Source organism: Neofelis nebulosa, chromosome 7 (genome assembly GCF_028018385.1).
Source record: "Neofelis nebulosa isolate mNeoNeb1 chromosome 7, mNeoNeb1.pri, whole genome shotgun sequence".
Classification (NCBI taxonomy): domain Eukaryota; kingdom Metazoa; phylum Chordata; class Mammalia; order Carnivora; family Felidae; genus Neofelis; species Neofelis nebulosa.
The window spans coordinates 42,474,951-42,497,076 of record NC_080788.1 but is presented as its reverse complement, the minus strand read 5'-3'; the positions used below and the strand labels follow the sequence as shown (position 1 = coordinate 42,497,076).

Genomic DNA, 22,126 nt, shown 5'->3' with positions numbered 1-22,126 from the left:
CTGCTTGCACTCTCTCTCACAAAAATAAACATTAAAAAATTACAACAACAACAAAAAGAAATACTAAACCAAAACAGGTAAGATAAAGGTTAATCAATCTTGCAAGTACATGCTAAAGAAGGGAAGCTAGGTTTGACTATATTGTTTATATAAAACAAAACAAAACAAAAAGACTTGATTGCTGACCACATATTCATTATGAACCAGTCTTGCAATTCAACTGGTGAAAATGCCAACTGTCCAGAAGAGGGAAGATGATGGGTTCACTTTACCGTGGACCCTTAAGCACAGTGTCTGCTAGTTCTTAGAACCGGTTTGGGGCCCGGAAACCTTAAGATATGAAGAACGATTAGAGCAGCTGGAGAAGGTTAGCCTGCAAAAGTAAACATTGAGGGAAAACAAAAACTGACCTCACATAAAGGCAGCCCACCAAATTCATACTTCCAACTTCAGAAAAGATGCTCTTTTTAAATCTGTCAAGATTTTTTATTTCCACAATTTCTGATAAATTCTTTTTAATATCTTTGTTGTTTCACTTATTCCTATTTTTTCGTAATTCCTTACTTGTTTTGTGAATATTAGGCATTCACTTCTCTCTTCGAGGATTCTTCGGGAAAAAAACATACTTTGTCTTCTATCTACTTTTTTTTTTTTGTTTTAACCAGGGAATGGCTTCTTTTTTCTCTTTTCCTATAGATTGTCCTACTGCTTTCATTTGTTTGAGGTATTTCACTTTTTGATTATTGCCAGTGTTTCTTAGAAATATTTTCCTTCACATGTTTAGGAAATTTGGTTTGCCGGTTTATACTTAATGGAAATTTTCTTTCCTTCTTACTTTTCCTTCCTTTCCTCTTTCTCTATTCCTATCTTTCCCCTCCTCTTTCTGTCTTTACTTTTTAAAGTAAAAGTTTACTTTTCTTCTTTCTGGTTTCTGTGGCTCCCAGTCCAGAGCAAGCTAAAATATTGGCGTTCTGGGCTCTTGCCCCATGGTGATAGTAAAGACGTAGCCAACACTTCTGCCAGCTGTTTGGTCAGGTTGCCTCCTAGGTACTCAGCTCTCATGGAGAACATTTATTCTCTGTTACCTTCACAGAAGCTATACTATGGGTGGCCTCTACCTGCTTCTGAACTGCTGGAAGTCCACCAGGAACTTGCCTTTTGCTCTCTGCATGGCTCTGTGCTTCTATTCCGTTTTTGATCCAAGGAGAAGTACAGAAGAGTACATAAAATATATGTACAAATTTAAAAAGAATACTAAAATGAGAGCTCATTGTGACCACCACTAGCTATGTCTTTTACCTTTTTGCCTTTGTATTTTTGTTCTCTTGTTGTCATGTGCTTGGAGTAGTGGGGCTTCCAGCAATACCATCTGATAGAATGCACCTGTCCATTCTAACTGCAGATGGTGCTCTAGAGACCTCTGTGAGTTTCAGTGCCAAACCCCTGAGTCCTAGGATACCCTGATCTCTTGCTGGTAGTGGCTTTGTTAGCAGCCCCAGTGCTTTATAATTTTTTAGCCCCAGTGTCTCCCTAATAAATATATATATTGAAAACTAAATATGCATAATTGTAAAATTGAAATGGATAAGTGTTTAATTATCTTTAAAATTAACATCGCCATTACTTGTTCAGCAATAATTATACACCTTTTACATGTAGCAATTAAAAAATGTTTTAATGTTTATTTATTTTTGAGAGGGAGAGAGACAGAGACAGAGAGAGTGTGAGCAGGGGAGGGGCAGAGAGAGAGCGGGACACAGAATCCGAAGCAGGCTCCAGGCTCTGAGCTGTCAGCACAGAGTCCCATGTGGGACTGGAACTCACAGAAGGCGAGATCGTGACTTGCGTCCAAGTCGGTGGCTTAACCGACTGAGCCACCGAGGCGCCCCTTTTTGTAGCAATTTGATGTTAGATTTCTTATTTCACAGTAATCTCTGATCATCTACAGATGTCAGAAATGATAGCTAATTGTAAATTATTTCAAGTGCAAAAAAACGTTTAAATGTTTGCAGCAAAAAGAAAAATTGTTTTTAATATGGGCCTGCATATAACTTAACGCTTGATGTGGTGTAACGCTGGACCTCCAAAAGTAGATTTTAAAAAGGACTCAAGTAAATGGAAGGAGCTGAAATGAGGCATAAAGAAAGGACATGGCAAGAGAGAGAGTTGGGGGGTTGGGCGCGGTGGAAGGAGATGCCTGCAGAGTGGCTGCTGTGTACGTGGCGCTGGTCCAAGAGCTGAAAATCCAAAAGTAAAAGTCACAGCTCTCCAAAGAGGTCATAGCCTGTCTGGTAAGCAATCAGATAAGTTCAATGAAAGCGTTAAGTATTATTAAGGAGGTGTGAGCACTGGGGGGTCAAAAAGGTGTGGCGAGTACTTCCGCTGGGATGGCAACTGGGAAGGCTTCCCTGAGGAGGTGACAGTTGATCTGAGGAGAGGCAGAGAAGATAAAACCGGTGCGGGGAAAGAAGAAACATCAACAAAGAGACCAGGCAAGGAGATAAAGGGAAAAGAGGAAAGGCTCGATGCTATCGGCGCTCCCGAATCCGGCGTCGACTGCTAAGGTCTGCGCGCGGTCACCGCCTCCTCATTTCCATCCAGTCCCCTCCCCTCCCCGCGCCTCTGCCGCCCGCCCGGCCTGCGCGAGCTCCGAGGCTTCGGTCTCGCAGCGGACGCCATGTACCGGCTCCTGTCAGCCGTGACGGCCCGGGCCGCGACCCCCGGAGGCTGGGTCTGGGGCCGCGGGCGGCGCGCGGCCCACCACCGCGCTGGCCTGCCGCCCCTCGGCCCCGGCTGGGTCGGGGGGCTGGGGCTGGGGCTGGGGCTAGCGCTCGGGGTGAAGCTGGCGGGCGGGCTGAGGGGCGCCGCCCCCACGCAGTCCCCAGGGGCCCCCGACCCCGAGGCGTCGCCCCAGGCGGAGCCGCTGCCGCCGCAGGAGCAGCCCCTCGCTCCGTGGTCTGCACAGACCCCGATGCTGCCCCCTACCCGGCGCTTCGCCAGAGCCATCGACAGCAGCCGCGACCTGCTGCACCGGATCAAGGTGCGGAGACGGGGGCGTAGGCTGCGGAGAACCCAGCGCCCCGCCACCGGCGTCACCCCGGAATGGGGCGTCTTGGTGGTCATCTCCCGGGCCCGAGCGGACCCCACCCCAGGCGGTGGGATGCCTGCGGTCGGCTTCCGCGAAGGACTTCCCGTTCCCCGGCCGCCCCGCCACGGTCAGACGTTCTTGGGGGTTGCCCAAGTGGGGGCGGAGGTCACCTCGCCCGCCTCGGGGACCGCCCCTTCGCCCTCAGTGCGGACCAGGCACGCCCCTCACCGTTAGCGCCCGTCTTGGCCGAGCCGGGGTGGGCGGGGTCCGGGCGGAGGGGCGGGGTGAGGGCGGGGCCTCGGGAAGGCCCTAGAGGTGGGCGCTGGCGGGCGTGCGAGGTGTTTCCGCCTGTCTTTGAACTGTCTGTTCTTTCCCCTTCGCTCTTAGGATGAGGTGGGCGCCCCTGGCATAGTGGTTGGAGTCTCTGTAGATGGAAAAGAAGTCTGGTCAGAAGGTGGGCTCAGAAAAGTGTTATTTAGTGGTTTGTTTTGTGCCAGTTGGCGAATGAAGTTTTGATGTTTTACCGCGTGGAGTGAATCCCATGAAATGTTCAGTTTTCCTAAGACCATACGTGTTGTAGAGAAAACAATTCTAACGGAATAAAGAATGGGGCCTTCTGTAAACAGCAAAGTTTAAACGTGACTCTTGAAATCATAAAGACGGCTTGTGTCTAAGGACTAGATTTACCGTCCTGAAAGTTGTATATAGAACAATCTGTTACCTCCTGCATATTTGTAGATAACACTTAATGCTAGTTAAATTTTAGTTAACAATTTATTGAGCCCCCTGTTCTGTAAAATGCACTAAGAACTAGGGGTATGCATAATTCTCTTAGTGGGTTTTACAATCTACTTTATTACTTTTGTTTTTCCAAACAAAAACTAGAGACTTTGGGAGAGAGATTTCTAATCATTTTATGATACTTTTATCAAAGCATATTTTATAATTTGATTTACTTACCCATTGGACACGAATTGGTCCATATGGTCATTCCAGGCTTTTAAGAACCCTTTTAGGAAATGTGTCAGATATCATTTAAAGGAATGAGTACTTGTGGGGCGACTGGATGGCTCAGTCAGTTAATTCCTATTTTGGCTCAGGTCATGATTTCCGGGTTGATGGGCTCCGTGCTGGCAGTGCAGAGGGATTCCCTCTCTCTCTCTCTCTCTCTCTTCTCTTTCTCTCTCTCTCTGCCCCTCCCTTGCTTTCTATTTCTCTCTCTCAAAATAAATAAATAAACATTTTTTAAAAAATAAAGGGCTGAGTGCTTTTTTAATGTTTATTTATTTTTGAGAGAGTGAGTTGGGAGGGGCAGAGAGAGAGAAAGAGAGAGAATCCCAAACAGGCTTCATGCTGTCAGTGCAGAGCCCAGTGCTGGGGCTTGAATTCAGGAACTGTGAGATCATGACCTGAGCTAACATCAAAAGTCCAACACAATCCACTGAGCCACCCAGGTGCCCCCAAAGGAATGAATATTTTTAAGAGAAGTTGATGGGAACAATAAGGTTTTGAATTTAAAGAAAAATGATTCTTCTCCCAAGTATAATTATAGCCTAATCAGAATACTAATTTTATAAAAAATATAATAAAAAATTATATAAATGTCAGCTTTATGGGTGGGGGCTTTATTTTTATGTAAATATTTTTCAGCATAATCTACATTTACAATTTAAAAACAATCATTGTATCCTTTTTGTTCTTTTCAGATTTCAGTTCTTATCACTTAGATTTTCACACTTTCAGCCTCCAGAAGATAAAAACAAACTTAAAAATTTCTCTAGGACTTTTTTCTTCTGGTTTGCAGCTGAGGTAAACTGATGGTTACCTAGATTGGGTTTGCAGGACACCTTTTCACGTTTACTTTTTTTTAGTTTATTTATTTATTTTGAGAGAGACTGAGTGCAAGCAGGGGAGGGGCAGAGAGAGAGGGAGAATCTCAAGCAGGCTCTGGGCTTGCTGGTGCAGGGAAAGTCAGAAAACTGTGAGATCATGACCTGAGCCAAAATCAAGAGTTGGTTGCTTAACCCACTGAGCCACCCAGGTGCCCCTCACGTTTACTTTTCCTGCGTGGTTATTTTAAGGAATTTAGTGGAAACTCAAGAATCAAAAATAAATATAATCTGAGAACAAAGATGTTTTCTTTAAAGAATATGGGGCGCCTGGGTGGCGCAGTCGGTTAAGCGTCCGACTTCAGCCAGGTCACGATCTCGCGGTCCGTGAGTTCGAGCCCCGCGTCAGGCTCTGGGCTGATGGCTCAGAGCCTGGAGCCTGTTTCCGATTCTGTGTCTCCCTCTCTCTCTGCCCCTCCCCCGTTCATGCTCTGTCTCTCTCTGTCCCAAAAATAAATAAAAAACGTTGAAAAAAAAAATTTAAAAAAATAAAAAAATAAAAAAAAATAAAGAATATAGAATAACTTATGTGAAATGTGGAATAACTGAATTGTTGAGATAAACTAAGAATAATTAGGATCTGAAGCAGATAGAAAATTGCTATTGTGCACAGTGTGTAATTTTGGCTCAGTTAGAAGATTCTTAGCCTTACTGTTGGCAGTGTTACTGAGGTTCTCATCCCTTAAGTGTTGACTTTTTTATAAAAGTGTAATATCAGGGTGCCTGGGTGGCTCAGTCGGTTGAGCCTCCTACTTCGGCTCAGGTCATGATCTTGAGGTTCATGAGTTCAAGCCCTGAGTCGGGCTCTGTGCTGACAGCTCGGAGCCTGGAGTCTGCTTCAGATTCTGTGTCTCCCTCTCTCTGTTCTCTCTGTTCCTCCCCCACTCGCAGTCTCTCTCTCAAAAAAATAAATAAACGTTAAAAAAAATTTTTTTAAGTGGAATATCTTTTCCTTTAGATAAATACATGGGATGTTTTAAGATAGTATTGCTTCAAGTTTCTGAAGATTCTTTTGACCATGAAGCCTGTTACTAGTGACTTTTTGCTTTTCTTTTTCTAAAGGTTTAGGTTATGCTGATGTTGAGAACCGAGTACCCTGCAAGCCAGAGACTGTTATGAGAATTGCCAGTATCAGCAAAAGCCTCACCATGGTTGCTCTTGCCAAATTGTGGGAAGCTGGGAAACTGGATCTTGATATTCCAGTACAACATTATGTTCCTGAATTCCCAGAAAAAGAATACGAAGGTGAAAAGGTGATGAAACTCATAGTTCATTTTACTGACGGCATGTTAAATGGTTTAAAAGGTTTCACAAGATTCTTCAGTTTGTTTTTAATGATTGTTAATGGATTAAAGTTTTTTTTTTATCCAGATGATAAGTGATTGTGTATTTTTCTGAAACTTAAGGCTGAAGATGTGAACATGACATGTTTTTCCAGCAGCAGTTTAAAATGGAAAACAGTAGTGAGGCATTATTCTAAGGCTACTAACTTTTTATTATACAGTTTAATATTATAATTGAATTTCCATGTTTTTACAATTAGGTTTCTGTCACAACAAGATTGTTGATCTCCCATTTAAGTGGAATTCGTCATTATGAAAAGGACATGAAAAAGGTGAAAGAAGAGAAAGCTTACAAAGCCTCGAAGATGATGAAAGGGACAGTGGAATCTGACCAAGAAAAAGAGTTCAAAGAAAAAGGAGGCAAAAGTAATGAAAAGAGTGACTTTGCTAAAGCTAAGATAGAGCAAGATAATGATGCCAAAGGCCGGAATTTAAAACCTGGCAAGAAAAAGAATGATTTTGAACAAGGCGAATTATATTTGAAAGAAAAGTTTGAAAATTCAATTGAATCACTAAGATTATTTAAAAATGACCCTTTGTTCTTTAAACCTGGTGAGTGTTAATTCCTTCTCTTAACAAAGTCATCATTATTGAAGTATTAATTTTCAGACAATCTAAGATGATCTCACCCCGAGAGCACTGGATGTGGTTGATGATTGCGGCATGGGTTTCGCTGTTAGACAAGTGTGTGCCTTTTTGTCTGTAGTTCTTGACACAGCCTACCCTCCAGGTAGCAAGTTGTTTAGATTTAGCCTTATCAGTCATTTAGTGGATTTTCTGTATCAAGAGATTTTTGAAAAATTAGAGAGAAATGTTATAATGTTCTCCAAATAAAATCTGGACCAAAGAGGGCATGATAAAATATTGCCAATATGTCAGTGTTTAGTGTCTAATTTAGTGTTTAAATTGCTCCACTTATTTTCTGCTTTCCCTCCTTAGAGAAAATAGTTTTCATCAACTTAATTTTATTTCCCAAAAAGCTGACTACAAAAAATGTTTGTAAACATATTTTTTGGTATGATGCCTACCAAAACCACTTAATATCTTTGAATTTACCATAAGCTTATGTACTTCTATTCCATTTCTATTTTAAAAGTTGTTTTCTACCATGAAGACATATTATATAGATATAATTAATAAGGACAAAGGAATAGAATTCTGGATTTTGTCTTAAAAAGTCAGGTTACAATTATTAGCACAGATCATACAATCTGTGTTTCCAGAATCTCAAATGATATAAAGGTATATATTTGAAATGTATCTGTATTTGAATATATATTTGTATTTTAATGTATATTTGAAACAAAGTCTTTCTACCTACATATACTTTATTAAAATAAGAAAGTACACAACTAATTCATGCCTTAAACAATGAGTATTAGATATACTAAGAACAAGACCGTTAACTCAAGAAACCAAATTTGCTTTTCTCCCCCTTCCTGTTTTGTTACCAGTTTGAAGGATTTTAATTTAATTTTGAGGAAGGATAAGTTTGCTTATTCATTATCGCAGAAGGAGTAGATTCATGTGAAATTTTAAGTATTCTGATCTTCATTGAATCATGGAGTAAGCAGGGCCATTGCAAAGTTGACAAAATTTATTAACATATCACCCATTATCTTTTTCTAAATGCTGAAGTAAAATATTCCAGTTGTAAAGGTATGCCAGTTTTCAGTGGTAAACGTTTTATGATTGTAAATAATAATGAAGCATTTTCTTTTCTTCCCTCCCCCTTGCAATGATGTCTCAAGGTAGTCAGTTTTTGTATTCAACTTTTGGCTATACCCTACTGGCAGCCATAGTAGAAAGAGCTTCAGGATATAAATATTTGGACTATATGCAGAAAATATTCCATGACTTGGATATGCTGACAACTGTGCAGGAAGAAAATGAGCCAGTGATTTACAATAGAGCAAGGTAAATGATACCGTCTGGTGCGTCTAGCTGTATCACATCTTAACGCTGTGTTGTTCATTAAAAGTCAGACTTTCCTTGTCTCCGTTCCAAAATCACATGTGCCACATTTTAGAGCTTTTCCGCATGTCTGTTTTTCCATCTATAAAGTAAGAGAAATTGAATGTATTTGCAAAGTACCCCAAGTTCCTCAGATGAAAGACAGCAATAATAATTTCAACTCATTATTAATTGAACCAAAATTGCACCTATCATGGGCATCTATGATATGCTCTTCCATCATCTCTTTTCTTATGTTGTAGCTAATACTTTACCTTTTATTATTTTTTAATGGTTTTTCAATTTTGAAATGATTTAATACTTAATAGAAAAGTCACAAGATGAAGTACAAAGAATTCCCATATACCTTTCACCTGGATTCCCCAAATGTTGTCTTTTTACCACATTTGCTTTATTCATTCTTTTTTTCTCAACCATTTGGAAATAAGCTGCAGACATGGTGCCCCTTTACCCGTAAATACTTAAATATATATTTTCTAAAAATGACATTCAGGAAATGAATATCAACACAATACTTCTATCAGATCTACAGACCTTATTCAAATTTTGCCAGTTCTTCCAGTAATGTCCTTTATAGCAAAAGAAAAGGAAAAAAAATTATTTTCTGGTTCAGGATCTAGTCCAGGTACATACATTACATTTAGTTGTCATGTCTCTCAGAAGTCACATGAGGTCAGTCCATCCCATTGTTGGTGATGGTGACTTAATTGCTTTTTGAGGTGGCACTGATAGGTTTGTCCCCTCTAGAAGTTTGAGTCATTTAATTGAAATGTATCAAGCTAAAATTTTATCATAATTTTTACTAGTGACTTGTAAAAGGGGTATTGGGAGAGAATTTTTGAGACTAATGACTATGATGAGTTGGTTGTGTTTTCTTTTGCATTTCACTCATTACTATTTGGTTTGTTAGAAAGGTAACACATTTAACAAAGCAACTGTTACTTTTATTTTGTATATGTTTCTTAGTTCATGCTTTGCAAATGGCTTAATGGTACTTTCATAGAGGGATTATTTTAGCTTTATCTTCTTATCCCTTTATTGGTTTTGTTCAGTCTTCTGTTATAGTTAGTTAAATTGCCATTTTAAACTTACCAGTTTATTTAAAAGGATTAAATGTACATTGCAAATCAGCCTAAAAGAGGTTTTTTTGGATCTAAAAGAAATTAGGTTAGCAGCAAACAATGAATTTTAATTTTAAAATGGCCTATGGTTCTCAACCTCTTCAAACAATTAGTGTTTATTATTTTTAGGTCCCAGATTACATTCTCCTGGAAAGCATAAGAAAATGCCAGAGTTTGTCAACTGAATCTAAAATGATTCTCTAGTAAAGATGCCATAGATGCATGACCTTACTTTGTTTTAGATCTAGGCATTTGATAATGCTTATACTTATATGTAAGGGGGAGAGAACATTAGGTGTAATCACTGAGCTTCTTTTCTAAACCGAAAATGAAGACTCTATGAAGGTACAGACTGCAGGGCAGTTATTTGCTGTTCGTGTCTTGCATGAAAATCAAAATATGGCATATGATGCTGAGTTAATTTCAGCTTATCTCCCATTCTTAAAAAAAGAAAGAAAAGAAAAGGCCATGGGTTTCCATTTCTTTTGTCAAAGGCTCCTGTCAGCTCTGATTTGTTAGATTTTGATAGTACCCAGTGGAACTAAAAGGGTAGTTGATTCATTTTAGTTCTATTAAATGAGCTGCTGAAAAAGGGCACTAGAAGAAGGGAATATTGTTACTTATGAAAATGGTCTGTCTGTTTGCTTTGCTTTTGTTTTACTTACTACAGTATCTATTTGGGCCTCTAAAACTCAACTCTGATTATTTTTTTGGTAATAATTATTTTAAAAGAGCTTAAAAGCACTAGCTTTTTAAGTGAGTTCAGAGAGTATAAGGAAATTTCAGAGATACAGTTTTTTAAAGACAAAATAATCTTAAAGTAAAACTTAGTAAATGCGTATGTTTCTATTTGTTTATGTTAAACAAGTTCACTGCTTTGTTAGTCTCCTGACTCCTTGATCATAATCATAAATTTAAGCATATTTATATTATCATAACAGGCTTGTTAGAGTTGTTATAACCCAAGAGTAAATACGTATCATCTTTATCACTTCTCTGTGTGTATATCTGTGTGTTTAAAATAATACCTCCCAGTGTCTGTCACCTGTTTAGGGTATTTCCCTGGAATCCCATCCCAAAATACTACTTATATTTCTTTGGCCACAATTTTAGCAACAGGCCACACTTAGCTGTAAGAGATGCAGAGAAATTAGTTTTTAGCTGGATACATCGATGTCTTGAATAAAACTGGGATTTTCTTAAATGGAAGATGAGGAACATTGACTTAGTATACACAAATAGATATATTAATTCTGTATAACAAGTATATTCTGTATAGGCAAGTAAACTAAATAACCTTTTAAGCAAATACCCATGGGGGGAGTGGACTGAATATTCTTGTACTGAAAGACACTCAGTTTATTGATAGGGGAATCCCTAGTCAGTGCATTAGCTTATTTTCATTTTATTTTTTTTAAAGAATATGAAAAAAATTTTTTAATGTTTATTTATTTTTGAGGGAGAGAGAGACAAACAGAATCTGAAACAGGCTTCGGGCTCTGAGCTGTCAGCACAGAGCCCTACATGGGGCTTGAATTCACAGACTGCGAGATCATGACCTGAGCCAAAATTAGATGCTTAACCCACTGAGCCACCCAGATGCTCTGCCCTTTTTTTTTTTTTTTTAAGATTTTTATTTTCATTAGTTTATTTTTAGACTCTGTTCATATTTTCTGAGTTTGGCATAATAGTTGGCAACAAAAATCGCTTTTATAATTGGATGGGATCGAAAGCTAATACAATGGATGCTTTCCAAAGTGTTTGCTATAGTTTGACAGTGTAGATATGGTCTGTACCTCCAGTTGTTATCTTTATGATTATTACTTATTAGCTTTGTTTGCTACAGTATCTTCCATAATTAAGCATTGTTACTTAGGTAGCTCTTTTCTGTGTCATTAGCTGATAGGCTCTCAAGTAATAGGTTCAACCCAAATGTTAATGCTAAATGTCAAAGTGTGGGATTGGTTTTTATAATATGCATTTTAAATTCTGTGGGTTTTTAAACTTCTCATAACAATATAACATGAACTGGTGCATATTGATTTCTAAAGGGATTTAAGAAGCCTTGTAAAAATAAAAATATTTTCAATTTCTAAGTTGATATAGATTTCTATAGTTATATAATGCTGTTGTGCAGAATCTAGAGATTCTTAAATAAGTAGGAAGAGGCTGTTTGTCATCTGGCATTATTCCATCAGTTACTCAGTTACAAAGATGTCTCAGTAACTTACTCAAGAACTTGTGTCTATATTCCATTCTTTTTAGAGCAGAAATTCCTTAAGAATTTGAAATGGTAAACATATCTTTTAGCTGAACAAAATTATTTTCACAAAAAGTCATTAACTTGTTCTCTGTGAAAAGGAATCAAGAGATTAAAGCCTAGAATTTGTTTATTTAAAGTTTGGAATTCTTGATTGGAGTCTGAAATTCTCCTTATTTTTATATTTTAAAAGAGGAATGCCTGAGGAGTACTAATTTCCAGCTTTGATATAAGCAGTTTGGAATGCTTTACTTTTAAAAGAAAGTTACTCACAGCTGATTATCAGCCAAAATATACTGGTAGTTCTCCCCTAGTTTACAAATTTGGAGTTCACTGTAAAACATACATTACCCAATGAGAAAATGTATTTCTATTATGTGGTTTCATTTTGATTTCACTGGCTGGAATTAGAAGTGTAATCAGAGTTCAGGAAGAAAGTAAGGAGGCCCTAAAATATGGGAGAAGCCATAGGAATGAAGGAAGGGAAAAGGGTAAGTCACAAAGCAGAAGTTGAATCATAGAATTTAGCATCTTGATGGATGTGAGAGTTGAGGGCAAGAGAGTCAACCAGGGTTTTAATGGAGATGAGAAATATGAGAAGTTTTGGAAGAGATTAGTTTAATTTTGGACATGTTCATTATGAGAAATGAGAAGACCACACACATATCAAATCATTGGTTCTCAAGAGAGCATATTAAGATTCTCTGTAGGCTTCCCCCCCCCCCCCCCCATCTTCAAAGCACTTACCTTTGGCCACCCCTGCTTCTCCCAGTGTTATGCCTCAGACTTTTAGGGGACATATAAGATTCTTGAAGGAAGGAAGAAAGGAGTGATTTTTCAAATTGTATATGCCCACATTCCCTCCAAAGTTATGAATTTTGAGGGAAGGGTACAATTTTGAGAGAGGGGAGGCCCACAGGTGATTCTGATAAACAACTTTCCTGCCTTTCCCCAAAACCAGATTTGAGAATTATTAATGCTAGTAGAAAATCTGATTGTAATTTGGAACAGGGGCTGTGGAACTGATGGAGATTTATAGTTATCTCTGTAGAAGAGAAGACTTGGGAAAGCGGGGCCACGGTGATTGAAGGAGATGTAGGGAATCGGGATTGAGATCTAGAAGCGGAGAGCAGACTGGCCCGAGGGGGAGTCTGGAGGAAAATCTGGTTAACAGTGCTGCAGGGGCAAATAGGATACAGCCTGGATGGGGGAATTAGGAGAGCCTTGAAAACCCACAAGAGAGCTGTTGAGTGACTAAAGACCAGAAGCCAGGTTTTAAGGAGTTGAATGACTAGAGAGGGTGAGTGCGTGGAAACAGAAGGTATGGGCTGCTCTGTGTAGTTGGGAAGTAAATCAGAAGAGAGAAAGGACTGACAACTGGAAGCTGTAATGAGGATAAAAAGATAAAAGGCTTTCCACCCCCCCCCCACCCTTAGGATACAGAAAACCAGAGCATTTTGTGAACTAAAGTGAAGGAGTCAAGGCTCCTAGCGTGACATAGAAAGTTCTTTGTGACCTGTCCCCTGGCTCATGTCTTGTCTTCCAGCATCACCTTCTGCCACTTATCCCCTCAAACTCTCTGCCTCAGCCAAAAGAACGACTTTGCTCCCCAGCCTGGCCTCTGTAATCGGCCATTTCAACAAGGCTCACTCTCACTAGTGCTCAGGAGTCCTCGCATCCATCTTGCTAATCACCCCACAACCTGTTTCTCAGAGTGTGGTCCAGGATCCAGCAATATTGGCATCACCTGAGAGCTTGTTAGACTTGCAGAATGTTACCCCCTCCCCAGACCCACTGAAGAATCTGCATTTTAACAAAATCCCCAGGTGATTCATGTAGTGCTTTGAAATTTATCCAGCAAGACTGTTAGCACCTTGAAAGCAGCCGGTGTATGGTTTAACCTGTCTCCCCAGTGCCTTCCAAGGTGTCTCCATTAAATATTTGGCCAACAAGTGATGTGTTCATGTATTGAAAACTTTTTTTTTAATGTTTATTTACTTTTTTTTTGAGAGAGAGAGAGAGAGACAGAGACAGAGGCATGAGCGAGGGAGGGGCAAAGAGAGGGAGACACAGAATCCGAAGCAGGCTCCTGGCATTGAGCTGTCAGCACAGAGCCCGACACAGGGCTTGAAGTCATGAATGGTGAGATCATGACCTGAGCTGAAGTCAGACACTTAACCGACTGAGCCACTCTATATTGAACACGTTTAATGAGCACTCAGTGGATGGCGAATACTGTTCTAGATAGGGGAATCATCAAGGAGCAAGATAGGTAAGGTTCCTGCTTTTATGGGAAAAAGACAAACAGGCTAAGAATTTCAGATACTGATAGGAAGAAAATAAAAGAGAACATGGGATAAAGAGTAACATGGAGAGAGGTAGGGGATCTATTTAAAATACATTGGTTTTAGACATGACTGATAAGGAAGGCTAAATTGCCTTGTTGCAAATACAGAAATAAGTCTGGCACAAAAGAAGCAACGGAAGATGTTCTAAGTGATGAGATCAAAGAAGGAGGGACAAAATCATATTGGATGGTGAGTCTCAATGCCATTAGACCCTCTGCCCCTTAATTTCACAAATATTTTATAATACTTCTTTTAATATCCTGAAATGAAAGTTGCAGATCATATAACATATACTCACTACTCTAAAATAAAAGAAGAGGGGCACTTGGGTGGCTCAGTCAGTTGAGCATCCGACTTCAGCTCAGGTCATCATCTCACGATTTGTGAGCTCGAGCCCCATGCCAGGCTCTGTGCTGACAGCTCAGAGCCTGGAGCCTGCTTCAGATTCTGTGTCACCCTCTCCCTCTGCCCCTCCTCTGCTCGCACTCAGTCACCCTCTGTCCCAAAATAAATAAACATTAAATAAAGAAGAAATAAGAGAAATGTAATTTATAATACATAGTAGATATTTCAGTATGTTTGTTTACTCAGAACATTGGAAGACGTGATAAAGTCAGATGCAACTTAATACATAAAAGCATCGTAAATGTAACAACTGTAAATGCAGACCACCACAGGTATATTGTATTGGTGCTTCAACTCATGCCTTTGTTGGCCGCCTCTGGCTAAAGGTTTGAGCAAAATAAAGTGCAGTCTTTCTTCAGTTTTCACAATAGTTACTTTCAAGAAAAAGGCATCGTAGAATAAAAACATGCAAAAAGTACTTTGTGTTTATGTACCAAATGGAGAGGTTTGAGGCTCAGCCCACTATAAATAGATTTTTTACTTCCATGAGTATCTGGTGGGATAGTGGAAGGTCTTACACGGTATGGGAGAATACCACTTTGTGGGACTTTTCCATACATCATAAGAAGTTTAGGACGTTTGAGCCTTTATCCACTAAATGTCAGAGCCCTCTAATAATTGTGCCACCTAAACAAATGCCTCCAAAAATTTCCCTTAAGGACTTAGTACTGCCTCTGTTGAGGACCATCAATTGTGTTGTAGTCCATCATAATAAACTTGGGTTTTGTCCTCAAAGTGGTAACCATTGGAAGGTTTCAAATGGATGGAAGAAGGGGGCGAGAGACACAGTCTCAGGCTTCTGCGTAGAGAATAGACTGCAAGGAGATAAAATGATCTCGGAAGTAGAACTGGTGGAACAAGGGTGTAGAGGCAAAAAGGCAGTCAGAGATGCAGGTAGTAGAATTAGTCTTAAAAATAATAGGACATTTTCATAAGTGACCGGAAAGGAGACAATAACGCGTGATAATGTAAATGCACTTTAAGATAAAAATGGCAGTTTGAGGCCATCTAAAGCACCTAGAGTAGGCTGGAATTTTCTCAGTAAAACAAAGGATATAGTTGTCTGCTCACTGGCCAGGGGTGGATGACCAAGGGTGGAAGAGATTGGAAGTAGCTCTTGTGAAGAACATACCAGATAATAACCAGGAAAAGAAGGAGATTTGGTAACAGCAGTGACAACCCTTAGCAAGAGTATGACTTGAGACCAGTCAGCTTTGTTGTGTGAGTATCTGCAGCCCTTCTTGGCAGATAAGGATCCAAAGAAAGGGGTGCCTAAATTTATTCAGGATTGGCAGATTGGTGAGTGAGGAACCCAAAGGTGCTAGTAAGACCACAGCTGAAACAGTAGTTCAGGCTAAAACAGAAAGTCAGGTGAGATCAAGAGGAACTCCAAGACCTGGGGAGATGGGGAAGAGTCGAGGGGGAATAGATGGGAGTCCAGGGGGAATAGTCACAATGAGGGCAAGAGAGCAGGTTCAGTTGGAGAGTTTGGCAGGACTGGAAATCACAGTCCCAGGAAGAAATTCCCGAGTTCGAGACCCTGCCGATAAAGCAGCTGAAAGTAATGGTGAGCTTGAGTCTGACAGTGTTAGGAATAGCCAAGGTGGGAAGAAGATGAAGGTCATCACAGATGGACAGCACACTGCAAACCTGAGAGCACATTTTGTTATGCATCTTGAAAGAACGGATTCTCCTGAACCACGTTTCATTTTATGTCTAATTATTGTGTGATTTCATTCCATTTACCTAATATGGATGGTGCAGTCTCCTCCTATTAGAGTAGAAAGCTCATGAGGTCAGGCGCTTGGTCTCTTTTGTTTAACATTTCATTCCAGCATCTAAGCAGCCCCACACGCATAGGAAGTGCTCCACCAGTAATTGTTGAGTGTGTGAGTAAATGAAAGCCAACGTTTGTTAGGTAGCTACCAGAAATGTGCAAAGGGATTCAGGCACGCATTCCTAACTCAGCAAAGCAGGTATTTTTGTCACCACTTCACAGATTAGGATGCTGAAGCAGAGAGGCAACAGACAGCCTGGGTTTGAATCCAACTCTGTCCCTTACAAGCTTTGTGACCTGGGACCAGTTAATTTATACCGTCTGTGCCTCAGTTTTCTATCTGTAAAATAGAAATTATAGTGGTACCTACCTCCAACTGTCATTAGTTCATACTTACATAGTTCTTAGAACAATGCCTGGCACAAAATAAGAGCTGTGTAAGTTTTAGTCAAATAAAATAAGCGTATTTTCCTAGCTAGGAAGGGTGAGTTGGGATTCAAACAGCTTTGCAAACTCCACTTTCTCTCACTACACCAAGAAAGTACCATGTGACATCACTACACATAGTATTCCCGTGGCATTTTTAACCAGGAGATGTAGTCTCCTTACAAATATTAATTTTATTCTTAAATATCCGGATGTATACACTTGTAGTTATAAAAGTTACATGTGGCACATGATTCATTGCCCCCAAGGACTGGGAATATCTACCAAACAAGAAGTGTTTTTGCATATGCACAGGGTAAATGTATCATGTATAACAATCAGTACATTTTTACCAGTATTAAAAGTATAATACACTCAGAATGGGCAAGCCATGCCAATAGGGGGGAAAAACACACACATTCTATGCTTTGATTACTCAATTATTTATGTTTTTATTAGAATCTGAATCATACTGAAAATCAGTGATTTCTGAGAATGATCGCTCCATGAAAACACATTCTGTCTCATGTACATATTTTCCTATTCATTTTCATATGTAAAGTCAGTAGTAGACTATTAAATTTTTAATGACCATTCTTATTTCATTTTAGATTTTACGTTTACAATAAAAAGAGACGTCTTGTCAACACACCTTACGTGGATAACTCCTATAAATGGGCTGGTGGTGGATTTCTGTCTACAGTGGGTGACCTTCTGAAATTTGGGAATGCAATGCTGTATGGTTACCAAGTTGGGCTGTTTAAGAACTCACATGAAAATCTTTTACCTGGATATCTCAAACCAGAAACGATGGTTATGATTTGGACACCAGTCCCTAACACAGAGATGTCTTGGGATAAAGAGGGTAAATATGCGATGGCATGGGGTGTCGTGGAAAAGAAGCAAACATATGGTTCTTGTAGGAAGCAACGGCATTATGCCTCACATACTGGAGGTGCGGTGGGTGCCAGCAGTGTCCTGCTGGTCCTTCCTGAAGAACTGGATGCGGAAGCTATAAATAACAAGGTTCCCCCAAGAGGAATAGTTGTTTCTATCATATGTAACATGCAATCGGTTGGCCTCAACAGCACTGCTTTAAAGATTGCTCTGGAATTTGATAAGGACAGATCTGACATATCTTAACATCACAGGTACAAAATGAGCTGTTTTATTCTTGTTGTTGTCTTTGGAAACATGAATCCCAAAATACATGAGGTTTTTTAAAAATAGATTTGTAATAGAGTATAATTGAATGCAGAGAATTATGTACCTCTAATTGCTTACTTTTGTAATTGTCTTTTATTGTAGGATTAGTTCTTTATACTCAGGGAAGTAACTATTATTTTTACTTTTTGAAAAAACGTGTTAATTCTTGAATAAAATATTCTGATAAAAAATATATTTTTGAACGTGTAATATAAAGCAAATGTCATTCTACAGGAAAGTTCAAATACTGTTATTTTAATATGACAGCAGAAACAAGTTTATGAGAAACTGTATATTATCTATTGCAGTTTAAAAGAACAAAAAATTAACTCATGGTTTCTGAGGCTTAAGAATTCAGTAGCCTGGCTGGGTGAGTCTGGCACCAGTCTCTAATGAGGTTGCAGACAAGATGTAGTCATCTCAAGGCTTCTCCTGAGCTGGAGGAAATTCTTCTAAAATGGCTTACTCGCTTGACTGGTGGTTAGAGGTCTCAGTTTCTCACCATGTGGGCCTCTCCGTAGGACTGCCTAAGTATCTTAGTCTCATGTTAATTGGCTTTTCCCAGAGCAAGTGATTCGAGGGACATTGAGAGAGAGGGACAGAGAAAGAGGGAGAGCCATAAGCCAGGCAGAAGTCAGTGTCTTTTATAGCCTAGCCTCAGAAATCATCTACCATCACAGATGCTATATTCTCTAGATCACACAGACCAGCCGTGATACAATCTTGGAGGGATTACACAAGGTATGAATATTAGGAAGTGGATGGAGATCATGGGGGGTCATCTACCACAGTCTGACCTCTGCTCTAAAAATCGTAAGATTTTTTATGTTCTCAGCATAACAGCCAACTGAGAAAAAGGCACTGATGTCTTCATACTTCTCTCATTTTGAAAAAGGCAATTCCTGTGAGCAATGAATCAGATCCTGCTTGATGCTGTGGTCCTATCCGTTCCAGCTCTAACTGTTCAGCAACTTCCTGTAAACCACCTTTGAGATTTTTGCAGCTCTTCATGAGGTACTTCACATCATATATGACAGGAAAAAATAATCAAAGGATCTCCAAGAAGTCAAGTTCTTCAGGCAAGTTAGAGTTGGTCAGGATTTTCATTAAATAGCCAAGGTCATAACCACTATGAAATGATAACCATTTGACCCCTTCACAGAGGACCACTCCCGATGTCATAAGAAGTTCTGCAAAGTACTGGGTCTCAATTCCTTCCTCCTCATGTTTCTTAAACTGGATGCCAGATGTTGTTAGTAGCTCTATAGAGTCCTGGGCATACATGTCCTCCGTCAAATTAAATTTAAAACTATACCGCCAAGTTGAAGTTCCCTGGAGGGTATTCTCCTTGCTCATTCACAAATGTCAGTCCTAGCTGAATTATCTTTAACAAGTCTACATTAATGTCCTTTCTACATACAAAATACGCTTACCTCCTCCCAAGTTTTCCAGAAATTTCTTTCCATTATAGTATCCGCTCATAGCCCAGTATCTATCGTATAAATCCGGTCTAGGTATGGATAAGGTTCCTTGGGGGTAGTTCCTGAAGTATAGTTCCTCTGTATCTGAGATCTGTGAACTAGAGACAAGTTATTTGCTCCCCACATGTGGAACATGCAATGGCGCAACATATGTACAGTTATTGCTGTAGACCCTCCTCTTCAGAAAGTGGGGAAACGGAAGACATACGTGAGTTCTAGCAATTCTGAAATCCAACCAGACACAGGTTGGCAGCTCCTTGATGAGTACTCAAGGCCTGGGGATAATTCTTTGTTCTTGGCTATATTCTCCAGGCCGCTGGTTCTGCCCACTGAGTTATAATTTGTTCATGAAAGGTAGCATGTGTTGGTAGCTGAGTGGCTTTCTCAGCCTGCTTTCTGCTCATATAAATTTGAGGCCCAAAGGCCTCTTTTGTGCTCTCTCCTTTCAGTCTAAGTAGTGTTCCTGCCAATATAATTTGCTTCAACCTGGCAAGTTTCCTACAAATCTCAGGGGGAGGTGGGGAGGGGGGGGCAGGTTCATGTTAGTAAACATTAGAAACACTTGTTTCTAATAAACCCTGTTGTTTATATAGCCCTCTGAGGCACCATCTTGGTTCTTCCAGCAGTGAAAGGATTTTATAGTCAAGACCTCCGCTTCATCTTTTTTTTTTTTTTTCAACGTTTTTTATTTATTTTTGGGACAGAGAGAGACAGAGCATGAACGGGGGAGGGGCAGAGAGAGAGGGAGACACAGAATCGGAAACAGGCTCCAGGCTCCGAGCCGTCAGCCCAGAGCCTGACGCGGGGCTCGAACTCACGGACCGCGAGATCGTGACCTGGCTGAAGTCGGACGCTCAACCGACTGCGCCACCCAGGCGCCCCCTCAGCTTCATCTTTAAACCGTGTTTTCCAGGAAGTGCCCTAAATTTTATCTTTGCCTTGAAGCCGTTTCTTAATTTTAGCTTCATTTGCCATCTGGAGAGTCTGGGAATTTTCCAAACCATCCATTGTTGATTCTTTTTATCAAGTAGTCCTTCCTTTAGCTTATGTCTCGCGTGCCTTTGGTATAAGCAGCAGGAAGAAGCCAGGAGGCACATTGAACACTGGACATCTCAGCTGGATTCCCCCGTTTATTGGGCACATTTTCTACTTTCTGTGTTCCTGCAGGCCAAAAGTGTTTCTGCCCCTGCAAAATTAGAATTCCTTTCCTCCGATTTCCAATAAGATTTTCCTTACTGTCCTTTAAGGCCACAGCTTCAGCCTCAAAGGCCATCATACTTCTGAAGGGTTTCTTCGAGGCTCCTGAGGTTTGCACTAACACCCTCTTCAAAGTCCATCCAACTTCCAGCCCCTGCTCTGTTCTAAATCCACTCCCACATTTTGGGTTTCTGTTACAGCCACACTCTATTTCCAGGTCACAAATCTGTAATGTGAAAAAACACATACTTCAGATACAATTCACAATTCATATACCTTAAAATTCACCCTTTTAAGGTGGTACAATTCATTGGTTTCTAGTATATTCACAGGTGTACACCCATTCAATTCCAGAACATCTTCACCCCAAAAAAAGAAATACTCATTACCAATTGCTCCCCATTCCTTTCTCATCCGAGACCCTGGAAACCACCCACCTACTTTCTGTCTCTTTGGATTTGCCTATTATGGACATTTCACATCAATAGGATCATCTAATATGTGGCCTATTTCGTCTGCCTTCTTTCATTTTGTACAATGTGCATTAGTTATCTATTGCATTAACAAATTATCCCATCTCACAATTTCTGTGTTTCACAAATGTGGGCGCAGCTAAACTGAATGGTTGTAGCTCAGGGTCTGTCCTGTGGTTGCAGACACTATGTGAGCAAAACCTTCAGTCATCTGAAGGCTTGCCTGGGACCAGAGGATCTTATGTTAACGTGGCTTCCCCATGTGGCTATAGGCAAGAGGCCTCCATTACTTGCTACTGGCTTAAGGCAAGAGATCTCAGTTTCTCACCACATGGACCTAGCCATAGATCTGCTTGATTGTCCTATAGCATCCCCAAAGTTGAGTAATTGAAGAGAGGACGAGGTAAACGCCACAATGTCTGCTATAATCTCGCCTTGGAAGTCCTTTACCATCGCTTACGACAAATTCTTCTGATCACACAGACCAACCCTGATTCAGTGTGGGAATCTGGCTCTGCAGATGGTTTCTTAGAGCGTTGACATATTAGGAAATTTTATTGTAACAGCCATAGATGAATATATTGGGGATACACTCAATTCAGGAAAATTCAAAAAGATAGCAAAGTTTTCCTACACTCTAATAAAAGAGGGGTTTTCTATTCTTCTGAGCCCTAAGCCTGTTTCTTCACTTTCCACTTTGATCTGTAAAGGTAAATACATGGATGTTTCTGAGTTGGTTGAAGTATAGAGAAAGCAGCTCTCTCTCTATAACTGATCCATTTGATCTCCTTATTCTTTTCTGGCTTCTGATCTCTAAGTCTTGTATTCATATTTGTCAAAGTTTTCAATCCATGCTGTTTTTGATAAACATGAAAAGGTCATGCCTTCTTTTTTTTTTTCAACGTTTTTTTTATTTATTTTTGGGACAGAGAGAGACAGAGCATGAACGGGGGAGGGGCAGAGAGAGAGGGAGACACAGAATCGGACAGGCTCCAGGCTCCGAGCCATCAGCCCAGAGCCTGACGCGGGGCTCGAACTCACGGACCGCGAGATCGTGACCTGGCTGAAGTCGGACGCTTAACCGACTGTGCCACCCAGGCGCCCCGGTCATGCCTTCTTTTAATTGATTAAATTTAAT

General features: G+C 40.2%; 1 protein-coding gene and 1 pseudogene across 4 annotated transcripts; one reads left to right on the top strand and one right to left on the bottom strand.

The window, feature by feature from the left end:
• The first annotated feature begins 1,809 nt into the window (after positions 1-1,809).
• On the top strand, positions 1,810-19,167 carry LACTB (lactamase beta). 4 transcript variants are annotated; one of them, XM_058737490.1, is made up of 7 exons: positions 2,612-3,040; positions 3,476-3,542; positions 6,040-6,230; positions 6,521-6,872; positions 8,072-8,237; positions 17,243-17,782; positions 18,733-19,167. In XM_058737490.1, the coding sequence occupies exons 1-6, from the start codon at positions 2,678-2,680 to the stop codon at positions 17,772-17,774; spliced, it is 1,671 nt and encodes a 556-aa protein (XP_058593473.1). In that variant the 5' UTR covers positions 2,612-2,677; the 3' UTR covers positions 17,775-17,782; positions 18,733-19,167. The 4 variants fall into 4 exon arrangements, 3 of the variants coding, with proteins under 3 accessions (XP_058593474.1, XP_058593473.1, XP_058593472.1); XM_058737491.1 differs by lacking the exons at positions 2,612-3,040; positions 18,733-19,167 and adding an exon at positions 1,810-2,564 and having other exon boundaries at positions 17,243-18,030; XR_009264087.1 differs by lacking the exon at positions 18,733-19,167 and having other exon boundaries at positions 2,608-3,040; positions 8,076-8,237; positions 17,243-17,283.
• Positions 18,433-20,591, bottom strand: LOC131517907 (CCR4-NOT transcription complex subunit 7-like; annotated as a pseudogene).
• Between the last annotated feature and the right edge of the window lie 1,535 nt (positions 20,592-22,126).